At 45.3% G+C, this 19,498-nt stretch overlaps 2 protein-coding genes across 3 annotated transcripts in view; one reads left to right on the forward strand and one right to left on the reverse strand.

The window, feature by feature from the left end:
• LOC121004858 (disintegrin and metalloproteinase domain-containing protein 9-like) overlaps positions 1–14,822 on the reverse strand; it is a 97,976-nt gene extending 83,154 nt beyond the window's left edge. For both annotated transcript variants that reach the window (XM_040437251.1, XM_040437250.1), the window contains exons 1-2: positions 14,738–14,822; positions 1,117–1,377 (exon numbers count right to left, since the gene is read on the reverse strand). In XM_040437251.1, the coding sequence (XP_040293185.1) occupies positions 1,117–1,165 (49 nt within the window). In that variant the 5' untranslated portion in view covers positions 1,166–1,377; positions 14,738–14,822. The remainder of the gene's footprint in view (positions 1–1,116; positions 1,378–14,737) is intronic.
• Positions 14,823–15,889: 1,067 nt separating this feature from the next.
• Positions 15,890–19,066, forward strand: MARCHF6 (membrane associated ring-CH-type finger 6). Its single transcript, XM_040435389.1, has one exon. The coding sequence runs from the start codon at positions 16,071–16,073 to the stop codon at positions 18,810–18,812; it is 2,742 nt and encodes a 913-aa protein (XP_040291323.1). The 5' UTR covers positions 15,890–16,070; the 3' UTR covers positions 18,813–19,066.
• The last annotated feature ends 432 nt before the right edge of the window (positions 19,067–19,498 follow it).

Consider the following 19,498-nt stretch of genomic DNA (forward strand, 5'->3'; position numbering starts at 1 on the left):
TGCAGGGCCCGCGGTTGATTTTACCTTGAGCAATTACCTGAACAGGTTTTAGGCAGCTATTATTTTCTATATTTACTTTTTGGTTTTACTAAGAAAATGTTACCACTTGATTGATCAATTTATGTATGGTGCTTGCAGATTTTTTAATTTATTACATTTACAATTATTTTACATTGGAGGTTTTTTTTTTTTTTAATACTGTGGCTGATCGGTGTAAGGTAATGAAGTTACTGTATGGTTATAAAATACAAATCTTTAATGTAATAACAGTAGCTTATTATAATTATATGATAATAACTATAATAATGATTACCATGTATAACCAGTCACCTTGCAGACTTGACAGATTTTGGTAGCAGGCAGACAACTAAGGTCGCCCAGCCATCTCCATTCATATTTAGATGATCGGGAGAGCAAGGAAAGAAGCAGAAGGCACAGAGGACAACGTGGAGACCAAAGTAAGAAGGAACAGAGTCCCATCTATATTCTGCTATGTGGCTCCTTGGTTACTTGTGCGCTGTGTATATTCCTAGATCGTTCTGCCCCACACATACCACTGCTGTATGCAAGACATGTCTGGAACTCCAAAAACCCAATTTCAGGGATCTCAAGTCTCCCGGAGGTTCAGGGAGTCTCCCGCTATTAGATAGACAATATATCCCGGAAAGGTTTATCTCAGAGTCAGATAGCAGAGCAGAGAGATAAGAGAAGTGACAGGACAGAGTTTAGATTACAGGTTGAATTAACCCTTTAGGGTCAAATTGGCTTCTCAAGGAGATCTATATGTTAAAGGCATCCCTTCTTGTGTCTCATTCAGTAGCTATAGAACTATTGAGAGAGATGCATTTTAAAAAAAATACATTTACACATTTAACCCTCCATTTTAATTATATTATTTACCCCAGTGTTAAAGTCACACCCCCTGGATGCTTTAATCATATATATAAATATGATAATTTGGGGTAGGGTAATGAGCCCAGTCCTCCACACCATAGAGCAAAGTGTGCAGATACTGCATATGTTTGGAAAATGTACTAAAAAGTTCGTGAAAAAAATAAATAAGAAAACCTCCCTGAAATTAGTTTTTCCAGGTTGGGATGTCTGCAATTTACTCACCGCTCAGGAGAATATAAAGGAAACTCGATAGCAGCCACCTCTCCCCCATGTTTAGAAACTGTGCTTTGTACTCAGTTCCTCAGTACTAGACCAGTCCATAACTTTGTGACACAATCATTTTACAAAACTGGAAAAGCCAGGTTCTCACCCTTTCCTGGTAGACACAGAATGAGAGTCCGCAAATAACTTGCATTGCGGTTCTCCCCAGCTCTCAGGTATGTGAAGGAACCAGTCCCACAAGTTCTTCCACTGTTGTGGACACTGCTTGAGTGGAGAAGAATTAGCTGATTACATGTGGGCAAGGTGAGACGGAAAAGGCTTGTTCCTCTATACAATATTGTTGTCCGAGCAACAGATAATGATGACCGCACCTTGGGATAGGTCATTTATATCCGATCATTCGACACTTCTTGACACTCCTACCAATCAGCTGTTTCAAGCAGCCGCTGCATTGGAAGCCATAGAGTGTACAGAGCAGAAGGCTTCCCTTGAATAGGAGCTGAGCTGCAATACCACAGCATGGCCACTAGACTGTGTACTGAGCTGTCTGCTTCCTACACTGTATAGTTTATGGCAGCGGCCGCTACATGAAGCAGCTAATCGGTGGGAGTGGCGGGTGTCGAACCCCCACCAGTCTGATATTGATTACCTACCCTGAGTATAGGTCGTCTCTAAACCCTGGAAAACCCCTTTAACAATGGAGTGGAATGGAGCAGCAATGGCCATACAGGACTGGAGCTCCAAATAGGGGAACACTGGACCCCCACTGATCTCAGCAGGACCGGCCGTCTCTTCTCTGACATCATATGATCCCACATGATGACTCTTATCATGCTGATCCTTTGTTACCCAGGAAAATAAAGAGGGGTTTACACTGCCCGATGTTACAGCCAATTTGACAGTTGGCTGCTCGCTCAGTGGAGGTGAAGCTCTGCATTTACATGCAGCGATCTCCTCCACAGTATAGCGATCCCTCGTCCTCATACAGGATCATTGTTTCTGGGTGGAAATCGCTGTTTAGACTGCACAGTCTGTTGCTCACAGTGATTCATGTGCCTGCACGAACAATAGGATCACCTGATGAATGAGCGTTTTGCTTGTTCATCAGGTGACGGGCGGTACAATTACACAGACAGATTGTCGGAACGAGCCTGATAATGTGCCTGAATATTGGGCAGTGTAAATCCACCTTAACCCCTTCTAACCCGGGCCAGTTTTCACCTTCCTGCCCAGGCCATTTTTTGCAAATCTGACATGTGTCACTTTATGTGGTATTAGCTTTGGAACGCTTTTACCTATCCAAGTCATTCTGAGACTGTTTTCTCGTGACACATTGTACTTCATGACAGTCATAAATTTGAGTCAATATATTTCACCTTTATTTATGAAAAAATCCCAAATTGACCAAAATTTTGAAAAACTCGCAATTTTCTAAATTTAAATGTCTCTGCTTTTAAAAGAGAAAGTGATACCTCATAAAATATTTATTACTTAACATTCCCCATATGTCTACTTTATGTTTGCATCATTTTGGAAATCTCACTTTTTTTTTACAAAACCCACTTTTTAAGGACCAGTTCACGTCTGAAGTCACTTTATGGGGCTTACATAATAGAAACCCCCCATAAATGACCCCATTGTAGAAACTACACCCCTCAAGTTACTCAAAACTTATTTTACAAACTTTGTTAACCCTTTAGGCGTTCCACAAGAATTAAAGGAAAATGGAGATTACATTTCTAAATTTCACTTTTTTGGCAGATTTTCCATTTTAATCCATTTTTTTCTTTAACACGTCGAGGGTTAACAGCCAAACAAAACTCAACATTTATTACCCTGATTCTGAGGTTTACAGAAACACCCCACATGTGGTCGTAAACTGATGTACGAGCACACGGCAGGGCGCAGAAGGAAAGGAGCGCCACATGGAAGGCAGATTTTCCTGGACTGGTTTTTAGACACCATGTCCCATTTGAAGCCCCCTGATGCACCATTACAGTAGAAACTCCCAAAAGTGACCCCATTTTGGAAACTAGGGGATAAGGTGATAGTTTTATTGGTACTATTTTGGGGTACATATGATTTTTAATCGCTGTATATTATGTTTTTTGTGAGGCAAGGTAACAAAAAAATGGCTGTTTTGGCATTGTTTTTATTTTTTATAATGTTTATCTGACAAGTTAGATCATGCGCTATTTTAATAGAGCAGGTTGTTACGGACGCAATGATATCAAATATGTCTACTTTCTTTGTTTCAGTATTACATAATAAAGCATTTTTGGAAAATAAAATGTTTTTGTGTCTCCAGTTTCTGAACGCCATATTTATTTTATTTTTCTGCCAATCGTCTTGTACAGGGGCTCATTTTTTGCAGGAAGAGTTGATGTTTTTATTTGTACCATTTTTGGGTACATATGATTTTTTGATCATTCATTATTACACTTTATGAGGCAAGGTGACCAAAAAAATTGGTTGTTTTGGGACAGTTTTTTCTTATTTTTACAGCGTTTACCTGAGGGGTTAGGTCACGTGATATTTTTATAGAGCAGGTCGTTACGGACGTGGCAATACCTAACGTATACTTTTTCTTATTTATTTAAGTTTTACACAATACTAGCATTTTTTAAACAAAAAAAATTATGTTTTAGTGTCTCCATAGTCTGAGAGCCATAGTTTTTTTTATTTTTTGGGGGATTGTCTTATGTAGGTGCTCATTTTTTGAGGGATGAGATGACTGATTGTTTGATTGGTTCTACTTTGGGGGCATACACCTTTTTGATCGTTTGGTATTGCACTTTAAATGATGTTAGGTGACAAAAAATTGATATTTTTATAGAGCTGGTTGTTACGGATGAGGTGATACCTAATATGTATACTTTTTTTTATTTATTTCACTTTGACACAATAATTGCATTTTTGAAACAAAAAAAAAAATTATGTTTTAGTGTCTCCATGTTCTGAGAGCTATAGTTTATTTTTATTTTTTGGGCGATTGTCTTATGTAGGGGCTCTTTTTTGCAAGATGAGGTGACGGTTCTATTGGTACCATTTTTGGGGGCATATGCCTTTTTGATCGCTTGGTGTTGCACTTTTTATGAAAAAATAGCTTTTTTTTTGAGGGATGAGATGACTGATTGTTTGATTGGTTCTATTTTGGGGGCATACGCCTTTTTGATCGTTTGGTATTGCACTTTAAATGATGTTAGGTGACAAAAAATTGATATTTTTATAGAGCTGGTTGTTACGGATGAGGTGATACCTAATATGTATACTTTTTATTTATTTATTTCACTTTGACACAATAATTGCATTTTTGAAACAAAAAAAAAAATTATGTTTTAGTGTCTCCATGTTCTGAGAGCTATAGTTTATTTTTATTTTTTGGGCGATTGTCTTATGTAGGGGCTCTTTTTTGCAAGATGAGGTGACGGTTCTATTGGTACCATTTTTGGGGGCATATGCCTTTTTGATCGCTTGGTGTTGCACTTTTTATGAAAAAATAGCTTTTTTTTAAACAGTTTTTATTTTATTTTGTTTACGGTGTTTATCTGATGGGGTGGATCATGTGATATATTTATAGAGCCGGTCGTTACGGACGCTGCGATACCTGATATGTGTGTGTTTTCTTTTTTTTATATAAAATCAGGGGAAAGGGACGTCATTTTTTTAAAATTAAAAACTCATTTTTTTTACTTTATTTCTGTCCCACTCTAGGACTTTACTTTTGGGGGTCTGATCCCCTCTGCAATGCATTACAATACATCTGTATTGTAATGCATTGCCTGTTAGTGTATTACACTGAGTAAGGGACCATTCACACGTCCGTGGAATGGGTCCGCATCCGTTTGCCAATATCCGGAACGGGTGCAAACCCATTCATTCTCAATGGGGCAGGAATGGATGCGGAGAGCACACCGCTCCGGAAAAAAATAGAACATTAGAGCAATTGCGGACAAGAATAGGCAGTTCTATGGGGGTGCTGGCCGGGTGTATTGCGGATCCGCAATACACTACGGACGTGTGAATGAACCCTAATACGCTAACAGGTTGCCTAGGAGACCTGGCCTGAGGCTGGATCTCCTGGGCACCCGTAGAAGGCAGGTCCCGATGCCGTGCAGGGCATTGGGCAGCCTCTGCACGGCATCGGGCTGCCTTCTCACCCATTGGGTCCCCGCCATAGCAGCGCGGGCACCCGATGGGCTCCCTCACCCACCGCAAATCCTTGAACAGTGATGCTGGCGGATACAGCAGAGGCCCGGCTACCAGGGACTGCCGGGCCCTGCAGTAATTGGGCGGGCACCGCTCCGGTGCACGCCCGATCACCATGACGTAACAGTACGGGAACGCACCTGCCGCCATGACTATTACGTCATATGTCGGGAAGGGGTTAAAGGGGTTGTCCGAGTTATTTTTTTGTTCTTTCGATGTTCCTAACTAAGCAAATGTAACAGCTTTCCAATTAACTCACTTTATCTACAGTGCCTGGTTTCTCAGATTTCACTGAGGGTCACATGACCTGTGATGTCAGCTTCTCTCCCTGCTCTGATAAAGGTCGTTTACAAGCCTGTAAACGAGACATCACTGTGCTGGCCACGCCCCCTTCACTGCCATCTACTCTCTGCTAGGATTCTTAACCCCTTCAGCTGCACAGCTCTCCAGGCAGTGAGGAGACAATGCTGGGCACAGGAGCTGACATACTAGAGAGAGCATTGCACAAGAAGGTAGGGGGAAGATCCTGTGTGTATTAGCAGTGTCATTATACCGCTGGGACTTGTAGTCCTACACATACAAGTTGCTGTTGATTCTCCCAGCACTCAGGGCAGCTCTTGTATCCACTCCCTTAGCAGTGTCATTATACAGCTTGGACTTGTCCTACACATACAACATGCTGCAGAGTCTCCCAGCAGTCAGACATGTCACTCAGGGCAGCTCTTGTATTCACTCCCTTAGCAGAGCAGGGGGAGGGGCAGAGATTGTTTTTATTGCATGTAAACAAAGGGCCAGAAAAGAACCAGGGAAATGAGGGGATATATATATATTTTTTGCATAAAACTTGCTTAGCTCAGTTATATATCAGATTTTCAGTGCTATATTATTTTTTTTCATAACTCGGACAACCCCTTTAAAGGGGTTCTACACTTTCATTTAACTGATGATCTATCGTCTGGATAGATCATCAGCTTCTGATCGGCGGGGGTCCGACACCCGGGACCCCCGCCGATCAGCTGTTTCAGAAGGCAGCGGCGCTCCAGCAGCGCCGTGGCCTTCTCACTGTTTACCGCTGGGCCGCCGGCCCACTGATGTCACGACTAGTATCAACTAGCGTGGGCGGGGCTAAGCTCCATTCAAGTGAACAGAGCTTAGCCCCGCCCACGCTAGTTGATACTAGTCGTGACGTCAGTGGGCCGGCGGCCCGGCGGTAAACAGTGAGAAGGCCGCGGTGCTGCTGGAGCTCCGCTGCCTTCCCAAACAGCTGATCGGCGGGGGTCCCAGGTGTCTGACCCCCGCCGATCAGAAGAAGATGATCTATCCAGAGGATAGATCATCAGTTAAATGAAAGTGCAGAACCCTTTTAAGCTTCTGTCAGAGATAGCCTATGCTATATGTCACAAGGTCATTTTTAGAACCAATTTATAGGGGTTGTCTGCGTTTCTTATATTAACCTCTTAAGGACCTTGCCATTTTTCACCTTAAAGAGGACCTTTCATGTTTTTTTTTTTTAGTTTAATTAAATACATTTCCTTGCGGGGTACCCCCCCCCCCCCCCCCCCCCGGATGCTGCAACCCTGCCTGTTTTTTTCAAATATCTCTCGTACACCCCAATGTGCCCCCCCGCAGTTTTCCCGCTCAGCGTGTTAATCCTGAGCATCGGTACAGGGAGGAGGAGACGCCAGGGTTTCTTAGTGGGCGTCTCCTTCTCCCTGGCTGTGACTCTCTCCACTGTGATTGGATTGCGGCACAGCCAGGGAGAAGGAGACGCCCACTGACAAACCCTGGCGTCTCCTCCTCCCTGTACCGATGCTCAGGATTAACACACTGAGCGGGAAAACTGCAGGGCGGGGGGGGGGCACAGTGGGGTGTACAAGCGATATTTGAAAAAAACAGGCAGGGTGGCAGCATCAGAGAGGGGGAGGGGGGGGGGTTACCCCTCAAGGAAAGGTATTTAATTAAACTAAAAAAAATATATATGAAAGGTCCTCTTTAAGGACCAGGCAGTTTTTTAGAAATTTAGCATGTGTCACTTTATGTGGTAATAACTTTGGAACGCTTTTACTTATCCAAGCCATTCTGAGAATATATTTTCTCGTGATACATTGTACTTCATGATAGTGGAAAATCTGAGTCGATATAATTCAACGATACTTATTAAAAAAATCCTAAATTTACAGAAAATTTTCAAAATTAGAATTTCTTTGCTTTTATGGCAGATAGTCATACATCATGAAAGAGTTATTACTTTACATTTCCCATATGTCCACTTTTATGTTGGAATCATTTGTAAATGTCATTTTATTATTTAGGATGTTATAAGGCTTAAAATTTTAGAAGCAAATTTATCCATTTTAAGAAAATTTCCGAAACCCATTTTTTTAAGGACCAGTTCAGTTATAAAGTGACTTTGTGAGGCTTACATAGTAGAAACCCCCCATAAATGACCCCATTTTAGAAACTACACCCCTCAAGTTATTTAAAAAATGATTTTACAAACCTTGTTAACCCTTTAGGTGTTCCATAAGAATTAAAGGGAAAAGGAGATGACATTTTTACATTTCACTTTTTTTGGGCAGATTTCCCATTTCAATCCATTTTTCCTGCAATACATCAAGGGTTAACAGCCGATAAAACTCAATGGGCCAGATTTATCATTACACTTACATCTTACTCCACTTTTACATATGTCCAAAGTCACTTTTGGCTAAGTCAGATTTATTAATGGTCCTTTAATACTGTGATAAATGTGGTTTGACGGTAGCAGTTTATCCTTCAGTAAGCGGCTTTACAAAAGTCGCACATCTTTACAAAAAATATGCATGTTCTATTACAAAGTCGCATAAGATAAGCATGGTCCTCACTGGAGTGAAATTGCAAAAATTTTTGTGACTTTTTAAATTGTCGCAATTAGGGATGTCCCGATACCGATACCAGTATCGGGACAGATACCGGACATTTGCACGAGTACTTGTACTCGTACAAATGTTGCCGATACCACGGCCGATACCTGATGGCCGTGCAGTGGCGAGTCCTGTGTCACAGATGATCAGCGGTGGGGATGGCGGCGGCGGGTCCGATGTTGGCTTCCGTGCGGCAGCTGCGCTCCCAGCTGATCGGCGTGGGGGGGCGGGACTTCTGTGTGGCGGCTCCCAAGTCCCATGCGGTTGCCTAGCACTGGGAGGACGTTAAAGCCACTTCCTCCCAGTACTCTGGTGCATCCGCATGGAAAGGATTACAGCAGGCCAGGTGGGTATGGTGCATGAAATGGAGGAGAAATTCTGTTAATTTCTCTCCATTTCATGTTCAAACAGTGAATATAAAATAAGGTGAGGGGGGGGGGGGTGGAATTGGTATATAATAGTGAATCCCAACCAATGTGACTCCAGCTGTTGCAAAACTACAACTCCCAGCATGCCGGACAGCCTTTGGCTGTCTGGGCAGGCTGGGAGTGGTAGTTTTGCAACAGCTGGAGGCACGCTGGTTGGGAAACACTATGACGAGAAAAGTTTTCAAGAGATAACCCAAGAGCTATACAAATAACAGAGGCGCTTACTCAGTTTATTATTCTTGATGATCAACCACTGTCAATAGTGGATAACGTGGGTTTTCGACGATTTGTTAATGTTTTAGAGCCGAAGTACGAGATTCCCAGTCGCCACTATGTCACTGATGTAATCTTACCACAAATACATGACACCGTTAAAAAGCATGTCACCGGCATCAGCTTCACTGCTGACATATGGAGCGGCAGTGGGAGTAACAGCGCAGTGGATAGATGAGGAGGAGGATTATTCTCTAAAACAAGTTATGCTCCATGCAAAGGCATTTCAAGGCTCTCACACTGGTCAAGCAATAGCAAACATCCTTCAGGAAATGCTTGAGACTTGGGCAATTCCTAAAAGTTCTGTTCATGCTGTGGACGGTCTGTGACAGTGCCAAAAATACGATAAAAGGCATGGATGAAGCTGGACAGCAACAATAATTGATCCAAGTTAATGCAGTAACTTTTTGCTATTTAAAAATCATTATAAAAAAAAAATAAAGCTTTAAAGGGAACCTGTCGCCGGGATTTTGTGTATAGAGCTGAGGCCATGGGTTGCTAGATGGCCGCTAGCACATCCGCAATACCCAGTCCCCATAGCTGAAGATGTCTTTGTGTCCGTTTTTTGCCCTCTGTGTGTCATTCGTATTCCACGGACAATCCTAGGCTGAAAATTTCCAGAGGATATTCTAGCAATGATCCGTGAAAACCAAGGACCAAACACGGATTGCGTCCATGTTGCGTCCGCGGTTTTCACAGACTATGTGTGAGGGATCCATAATCAGCGACAAAATTGGACATGCTTCTATGGTGTCACCATGGACCCACGGTCTGTGGAAAGCCACTGATGTGTATAACACACGTATACTGATATGTGTCTCCACACAGCACGTGTCCGTGATTAACTGATGTGTTAAAGGGAACCTGTCACCGGGATTGTGTGTATAGAGCTGAGGACATGGGCTGGTAGATGGCCGCTAACGCATCCGCAATACCCAGTCCCCATAGCTCTCTGTGCTTTTATTGTGTAAAAAAACCTATTTGATACATATGCAAATTAACCTGAAATTAACCTTTATTCTAGGTATAAAGATCGATTCTTTTCAAATGCTGACAGTGCCAGGCAGGTCAAAGAAATGTTTGTTGTTGAACTTCAAAAGCTTTCGGAAGACGCAGCCACGCTTGAGGAAGAACCAGCTGTCAAACAACCACACCATGACAAGCCGAGTACCAGCCTGGACTGTGCTTTTCAGGAAATAGCAGATGAGCATCCCTCTACATCTGAGAGCATCACTCCAAAAGCTGCTACGATACCTAGAGGAGAACACGGTGCCACGCTCAGATAGTCCACTTAAAGGGTTTCTACCACCTCATTTTGACCTAATTAGCTCTCAGACACTAGCGATCTGCTAGTGTCTGATCTACCTAACCATTAGCATATTAATAAAAGTTAGTTTTTTAGTGAAACGGATCCACACACAGGTCTGAGACTAGCATGGTTAGGTAGATCAGACACTAGCAGATCGCTAGTGTCTGAGAGCTAATTAGGTCAGAATGAGGTGGTAGAAACCCTTTAAGTGGACTATCTGAGCGTGGCACCGTGTTCTCCTCTAGAAACATAGAAACATAGAATGTGTCGGCAGATAAGAACCATTTGGCCCATCTAGTCTGCCCAATATACTGAATACTATGGATAGCCCCCGGCCCTATCTTATATGAAGGATAGCCTTATGCCTATCCCATGCATGCTTAAACCCCTTCACTGTATTTGCAGCTACCACTTCTGCAGGAAGGCTATTCCATGCATCCACTACTCTCTCAGTAAAGTAATACTTCCTGATATTACTTTTAAACCTTTGCCCCTCTAATTTAAAACTGTGTCCTCTTGTGGTAGTTTTTCTTCTTTTAAATATGCTCTCTTCCTTTACCGAGTTGATTCCCTTTATGTAGGTATCGTAGCAGCTTTTGGAGTGATGCTCTCAGATGTAGAGGGATGCTCATCTGCTATTTCCTGAAAAACACAGTCCAGGCTTTAAATACTGGGCATTAAATAAAATACGTTTTCCAGCTTTGGCTTGTTGTGGAAATTTTATTATGCGGACATTTTATCTTAGGATATGTGTGTGTTTTTATTGATTGTCATCTGTCTCCCTGTGTCGGATTTAGCCAGGGAGCGCTCTAGCAGCGGGTACTTGGGTTGAATCGGGACCAGTGGCAAAACAGTCAGTATGAAAACCTTCCCACGGGCTTGGAGACGTGTTCTCAGTGTGTAGGGGGGCGTCTGCCGGTTTGTGAGCACTAAGTGCAAGCACTGGGCTTCTTCCCTTCAAATGTCTATACACATTAGAGAAGTGAAGTCTGCATAACGAGAGATACATATTATACCTCTGCTGCGGCTTCGCTATCCCTTTCTGGAGACATATCTGCTTTTAAGACATGCATATCTGCCTTGTCGGTATACTCGTACCGTATACTGACAATAGCCGTAGCAATGCCTCGCAGATAATTTCAAACCTATGGGAACCAGTAGAATGATCTTCATTAGATACTGATCACCTTTGAGCAGTATTGAATGAGGTCCATGCTGACAGTGATGGGGGGTGGGCGGCCACCTGGCTGATCAGACAATGGACATGACTCATCCTTCCTTATACAGGGATGGGGCGTGTGCATTGTCTGCCCAGCCACATTGATTGCCCCGCCCTGTCCTTTGACATCACTTCCTGTATGTCATCACTTCCTGTATGTCATCACTTCCTGTATCCTTGTCTTGGGCCAGCCCCTTTTACACCTTTTGTGAGTAAATAAAAGACACAGACTGAGCAGGGCGGGGGAGGAGTTGCTCAGAATTCAAGATGGTAACACCTGGGTCTGGCTCTGACTGTGGTTGAGGGATTTTTACCTTTCGTTACACAAAGACTTTGGAGAGCAGATTACAACTATTAATATTTCTACAACAGGCTGTAATGGCGCAAAGGTATCTTTCAGCCCCATGCAGTAGTGTGGAAAGTGAAAGACTGTTCAGCTCAGTGTCTCACGTTCTGACCGCAGGCAGAAACAGACTTCTAGCTGACCATGCAGAAATGCTTCTGTTCCTTAAAAAAACCTTCCACTTATATTACAAAAATAATTGATACACTGCCTCTTGTACTTAGGCCCCTTTCACACGGGCGAGATTTCCGCGCGGGTGCAATGCGTGAGTTGAACGCATTGCACCCGCACTGAATCATGACCCATTCATTTCTATGGGGCTGTTCACATGAGCGGTGACTTTCACGCATCACTTGTGCGTTGCGTGAAAATCGCAGCATGCTCCTCTTTGTGCATTTTTCACGTAACGCAGGCCCCATAGAAATGAATGGGGTTGCGTGAAAATCGCAAGCATCCGCAAGCAAGTACGGATGCGGTGCTATTTTCACGCACGGTTGCTAGGAGACGATCGGGATGAAGACCCGATCATTATTATTTTCCCTTATAACATGGTTATAAAGGGAAAATAATAGCATTCTGAATACAGAATGCATAGTAAAATAGCGCTGGAGGGGTTAAAAAATAAATAAATAATAATTTAACTCACCTTAATCCACTTGATCGCGGAGCCCGGCATCTCTTCTGTCTTCATCTTTGCTGTGTGCAGGAAAAGGACCTGTGGTGACGTCACTCCGGTCATCACATGATCCATCACCATGGTAAAAGATTATGTGACGGACCATGTGATGACCGGAGTGACGTCACCACAGGTCCTTTTCCTGCACACAGCAAAGATGAAGACAGAAGAGATGCCGGCTGCGCGATCAAGTGGATTAAGGTGAGTTAACTTATTATTATTATTATTTTTTTAACCCCTCCAGCACTATTTTACTATGCATTCTGTATTCAGAATGCTATTATTTTCCCTTATAACCATGTTATAAGGGAAAATAATACAATCTACAGAACACCGATCCCAAGCTCGAACTTCTGTGAAGAAGTTCGGGTTTGGGTACCAAACATGCCGATTTTTCTCACGCGCGTGCAAAACGCATTACAATGTTTTGCACTCGCGCGGAAAAATCGTGCATGTTCCCGCAACGCACCCGCACCTTTTCCCGCAACGTCCGTGTGAAAGAGGCCTTAATGTTATAGTTCTGTTTTTTGGACTTTTGGTTGGTCAGTGGTCACAAAATAAATGTGTTATTTATTTCATTGTTATAATTGGTATCGGTGAGTACTTAAATAAAAGTATCGGTACTCGGTGCTAAAAATTTTTTAATTGGGACATCCCTAGTCGCAATAGTAAATCTGTCTAGAGATTCATTGACATAAGAAAACACGCCCACTTTGAGAAAACTGCGAGCATAGCGCAGAGCCAATAAAAGGCGCAAATTTTTGCACAGTTTTAGCGATTGCGCAAAAATTTGTTACTTTTTCACAACATTATTTTGACTTGAGCTAATGATAAATCTGGTCCAATGTCTATTTCCCCGATTCTGCAGTTTACAGAAACACCCCACATGTGGTGGCAAACTGCTGTATGGGCGCACAAGGGAAGGAGCGCCATATGGATTTTGGAGGGCAGATTTCACTTGGATAAGTTGCCATATGACAATTTTAAGTTGCCAGGTCACATTTGAAGCCCCCCCGATGCACCCCTAAAGTAGAAACTCCCAAAAAATTCCCCCATTTTGGAAATAACAGGATAAGGTGACAGTTTTATTGGTAGTATTTTGGGGTAAATATGATTATTGATTGCTCTATATTACACTTTTTGTGATGCAAGGTAACCAAAAAATGACTGTTCTGGCACAGTTTTCATTTTTTTTTTACGGCGTTCACCTGACAGGTTAGATCATGTGCTATTTCTATAGAGCAGGTTGTTAGGGATGCGACCCACTGACTTGAACGGGTTCGCAATCTGCAAGATACGGCATGGAACAGAAGCACTCCGAAGCGCTTCCACGGGCTTTTGGGTCCGTGGCTTTGCATTACAAAAGATTGGAAATGTCCTATCTTTTGCTGTATATTGCAGATTGCGAACCCATTCAGGTTATGTTGTGGCAAAGTTTGAAATGCACTGATCCTTGAGTTTCTTCCACGGATCCACGTACGGATTTAGCACCAGTCAATCTGTGCGGGCTAATCTACTTAGGCCACCTGCCATGGATTCTGTGCCGAAACCTCTGCAAGAAGGATCGCAACAATTGATCTTTTTCGCTGTGTGGATTCCAACTGACAAGTGGGTTTCGGGCATGGAATCTGTGCCAAAAACGCAGTGTGAGCATGCGCAGAGGGCGAGTCCACATGGCGGAAGTAAAATCCAAAGCGTAGTTTGCCGTAGAACCAGCAGCAGAAATCTGGCACGTTTGCACTACAGAAATCTGCAACATAAATGGACAGATTGTGGATTTCAAATCTGCACCACAGGTAACGTTATGGCCCCGTTCACACAGTGGATTTTGCTGCAGAAACCGCCAGTTTTTCAGTTTCAATGCACTGGACCAAACGGATTCGTGTCCGCCCTGTCCAGCCGCCGAACCTATGGACTGCCCTTCCTACTGGCACCCGGAAGCACTTCGCTCTGACAGACGTCCCAGTGACGCCACTCGCCAAATTCTTGCGAGATAAACGTTGCTTGCAGCCCAGGCCCCGTTGAATGGCGCTATACCACAGACACTTCCTGCTTCATCTAGCGGGGTCCGTCCGGACACCGAGCCAAGAGAGAGCCGGTCCTTTTGTTGGCATGGTTGCGGCTCTAAACCGCTGGATCCACTAATGGCGGTGAGGCCACCGCCGGATTTTTTGTGGCAAAGCCTTGTGACCGTGGCCCAAGTATGGACCAGATTTGTTAAAATCTCCTCCACTTCCCTGCTCCTCTAAAACGCAACATACCTGCGGCGTTTACGGCATGTGTGAACTAGGTTTTGTCCTGGAGACTGTGCCCCCTAACCACAATCCAGCTCCATAAGGGACTGATTCCACAGTTTCTTTTTTTCCAGGACAGAAAAACGCACCATCTGCGCGGTCTGCGTAATTTACCACTGAAATCAGAGACCATCTCCAGACGGAGGAGTTTAGACCCGAAAATTTGTTACCGAAAATGGGGCCAAATCTACACTGAAAGCGCCTCCAGTTGTTTTCTATAGGAGGCTGCGCCGGAGTTCATGAGTCTGACCGTCTCTGGTCTGTGGTTTGGGGGTCATTCACATGGCAGAATTTCGGAGTGGAAAGCCGGGCCAAGATTTTGCAGAAAACCCGGCTGCGACTTTGCTGTCTCCCATTTATTTCAATGGGAAGCAACACCAAAGATAACGGAGGCTTAGCCACAGCCGGCCGATACGGCAAATGTCCGTTCTCGCCTGCCACTTTGCCATCCTCTGCGGTAAAACGCACAGTGTGAACAGCGCCAAAACCTCTCAGCCCACAAACTGTGGAAAGGCCACCTATTGAAAACAATAACAGATCCATTCTGGTCCGGTACAGGTCCGTTTTTTTCGTGGTTACCACACAGTCCCTTCACAAAAGCCTGGTCTCAGTTTAGCTCCTGCTCCATTCAAATGCGGGCTAGAATAAAAACCGCAGCGGTTTCTGCCGTGGGATCCTCCATGTGAGAAAAAAACATCCGGTGAACATGCTGCGTGACGTATAGGACACATTTCCGCTGTAAATAAATATTTATTTAACAGAAAATATGGCCATGAGATCTCCCTACCCCCACACTGCGCAGGCGCGGAGATCGGATGGATGTTCTAGCGTTAGCCGCGCTTGCGCAGTGGGCCGTAATATTTCCCTACTGAGGCTCTCCGGCGCATGCGCAGTGGGACACTGCAGCTAAACTCCGCTGAGATTTTTCCCTAAACTGTCCGTTTGCGCGTGCGCAGATCGTCAAAACTCAGAAACGCCTCCTCACGTCATTAGTGGTGCGACCGGAAGTAAGAAAATCTCACGATGTAGGCTAATGTAACGTCACACCGCCCCCAGCCCTAAGGACCGCCCTTCTACTGGCACCCGGAAGCACTTCTCCCTGGTAGACGTCCAAGTGACGTCACTCGACAAACTCTCGCGAGACAATAAGCGTAAACGTCGCTAGTAGCCCAGGCCCAGGACTGTCGGTATCGTCTCTCCGTGGTCTGTACGGAAGCCTGCAGGGGCCGCACTGCCTCCAGCTCCTGGAGATAACCGACACTGGCGGTCGGCTGAACAAAAATAAAAACCATAGGAGACGATGGAGACTACAGAAGAAGATGACATATGCAGGGTCTGCCGCTCCGAGGGAACCGCAGAGAAGCCGCTCTATCACCCCTGTGTGTGCACGGGCAGTATTAAGTTCATCCATCAGGAGTGCCTGGTGCAGTGGCTGAAGCACAGCCGGAAGGAGTACTGTGAGTTATGTAAGCACAGATTTGCCTTTACCCCCATCTACTCCCCGGACATGCCATCGCGGCTGCCCATCCAGGACATCTGTGCCGGACTCATCACCAGTATTGGCACCGCCATCCGCTACTGGTTTCACTATACGCTGGTGGCGTTTGCATGGCTTGGCGTGGTGCCCCTCACAGCGTGTCGCATATACAAGTGCTTATTTACCGGCTCCGTGAGCTCCCTCCTCACCCTCCCCCTGGATATGCTGTCCACGGACAACCTCCTGGCGGACTGCCTGCAGGGCTTCTTCGTGGTCACCTGCACCCTCTGCGCCTTTATAAGTCTGGTCTGGTTACGAGAACAGATCGTCCACGGCGGGGCCCCCCTGTGGTTGGATCAAAACCTCCTCCCGCCTCCACCTCAAAACGGCCAGGGCCCCCAAAACGAAGCACAGGGCCCTGGCAACGTCCCGGCCGACAACGGTGCCGTGGACCAACCTGCTGTTCCGCCGGTGGAAAATGTGGTGGTGGGTGAAAACCCTGAGCTGCCGGAAGATCAAGCGGAAGACGAAGAGGACGACAACGAAGACGACGCCGCGGTCGAAGACGCCGCCGACATAAACAACGGCGCACAAGACGACATGAACTGGAACGCCTTAGAATGGGACCGAGCCGCGGAAGAACTGACTTGGGAGCGGATGCTGGGCTTGGACGGGTCGCTGGTTTTTCTTGAACATGTCTTCTGGGTCGTGTCCTTGAATACCCTCTTCATCCTCGTGTTTGCTTTCTGTCCTTACCACATTGGACACTTTTCTGTCGTTGGGCTCGGGTTCGACTTGTACGTGAAAGCCTCCCACTTCGAAGGACTCCTGACCACCATAGTCGGCTACGTTCTGCTGGCAGTCACCTTAATCCTCTGCCATAGTTTGGCCGCCGTTGTCAAGTTCCAGCGATCCAGAAGAATATTGGGCATCTGCTACATCGTGGTGAAGGTCTCCTTACTGGTCGTGGTGGAGATTGGCGTCTTCCCCCTCATCTGTGGCTGGTGGTTGGACATTTGCTCACTGGAGATGTTCGATGCCACCTTGAAAGACCGAGAACTTAGCTTTCAGTCCGCGCCTGGGACCACCATGTTTCTTCACTGGCTTGTGGGAATGGTTTACGTCTTCTATTTTGCCTCCTTCATCCTCCTCCTACGAGAGGTGCTGAGACCGGGAGTTCTGTGGTTTCTCCGAAATTTGAACGATCCAGATTTCAATCCAGTCCAGGAAATGATCCACCTGCCGATTTACAGACATCTCCGAAGGTTTATATTGTCCGTCATTGTCTTTGGCTCCATTGTCATCCTCATGCTCTGGCTCCCCATTCGTATCATGAAGTACGTGCTGCCCACCTTCTTACCGTACAACGTTATGCTCTACAGTGACGCCCCCGTGAGCGAGCTGTCCTTGGAGCTACTACTTCTTCAGGTGGTCCTGCCGGCTTTATTGGAGCAAGGACATACCAGGCAATGGCTGAAAGGTCTCGTCAGAGCCTGGACTGTAACCGCTGGATATCTACTGGATTTACACTCTTATCTTCTCGGAGACCAAGAGGAGAGTGACAACCAAGCTAACCAACAGGCTGCCAACAACCCGCTGATCCGAAACAATGCCGTTCCAGTGGTCGGGGAAGGTTTGCATGCAGCTCATCAAGCCATATTGCAGCAAGGCGGCCCTGTGGGATTTCAGCCGTACCGTAGACCCGTCAGATTTGCTCTGCGGATATTTTTATTAATCATTTTTATGTGCATCACGTTACTGATTGCTAGCCTACTTTGCCTTACGCTGCCAGTATTTGTAGGACGTTGGCTGATGTCTTTTTGGACTGGAACTGCAAAAATCCACGAGCTATACACCGCCGCCTGCGGTCTCTATGTATGCTGGCTGTCCATTAGAGCTTTAACCGTGCTGGCCGCGTGGATGCCGCAAGGACGGCACGTGATCCTGCTAAAAGTGAAAGAGTGGTCCCTCACCATTATAAAGACCCTGATTGTGGCGATTCTGCTGGCTGGCGTTGTCCCTCTCCTGCTTGGTCTTCTCTTTGAGTTGATCATTGTTGCCCCTCTTCGGGTTCCTTTGGATCAGACCCCCCTCTTTTATCCATGGCAGGACTGGGCCCTCGGTGTTCTGCATGCAAAGATCATCGCCGCCATCACTCTGATGGGTCCTCACTGGTGGTTGAAAGCCGTCATAGAGCAAGTATACGCCAACGGGATCCGCAATATCGACCTCCACTTCATACTTGGCAAACTGGCCGCACCGGTCATCGCCGTCCTCTTGCTGTCGCTGTGTATACCGTACATTATATCTGCCGGCATTGTCATGGTCATCGGGGTCACCTTTGAAATGCAGACTCTAGTTCAGCGCCGCATATACCCGTTCTTACTGATGGTGGTGATATTAATGGCGGTACTGTCTTTCCAAATCCGCCAGTTTAAGCGGCTGTACGAGCACATTAAGAATGACAAGTATCTTGTGGGCCAGCGCCTTGTGAATTATGAACGCAAATCTGGAAAATCCAAAACCTCGCCTTTAACGTTTCCTTCCCATTTGGCGCGGGAGTGAAGGGGACAAAGACTCCCTAGAAACTGCTGATAACCTTTCTTAGAGGAATGTAGTAGCACCGGTGGTCTGCAGCACCGCACTCTCCTACTGTTAGGACAGGCCTCAGAATGCCATTGTGATTATTGAGTTTGTGTGGATTGTAAGCCTGGAGCAGGAACATGGGGGTTATCTCATGAAGAATTTTGTCAATATCTTTATTGTAAATCTTAAAAACCTTATAAATTTATTAAAAATGACAAGGGAGTGTAATTTAATATTGACATTATAAGAGCATATATTTAAAGGGCATCTGTCAGCAGTTTTGTACCTATGCCACTGGCTGACCTGTTACATGTGCGCTTGGCAGCTGAAGACATCTGTGTTAGTCCCATGTTCATATGTGCCCGCATTGCTGAGAAAAATGATGTTTTATTATATGCAAATGAGCCTCTAGGAGCAGCGGGGGCGTTACCATTACACCTAGAGGCACAGCTCTCTGCAACAACCACACCCTTTGCACTTTGACAGGGCCAGGTATGATTACATTTCCACTGCCTGGCCGTGTCGATCAAAATGCAGAGGACGTGGCAGTTGCAGAGAGAGCAGAGCCTCTAGGTGTAATGCGTTGCTCCTAGAGGCTCATTTGCATATATTAAAATTTCATTTTTCTCAGCAGTGCGGACACATATGAACATGGAACCAACACA

This window comes from Bufo bufo, chromosome 6 (assembly GCF_905171765.1).
Source record: "Bufo bufo chromosome 6, aBufBuf1.1, whole genome shotgun sequence".
NCBI classification, from domain to species: domain Eukaryota; kingdom Metazoa; phylum Chordata; class Amphibia; order Anura; family Bufonidae; genus Bufo; species Bufo bufo.

Bases quoted from the DNA above. Each gene is read 5' to 3' on its own strand.
- MARCHF6 (XM_040435389.1), top strand. From the start codon at position 16,071: ATGGAGACTACAGAAGAAGATGACATATGCAGGGTCTGCCGCTCCGAG.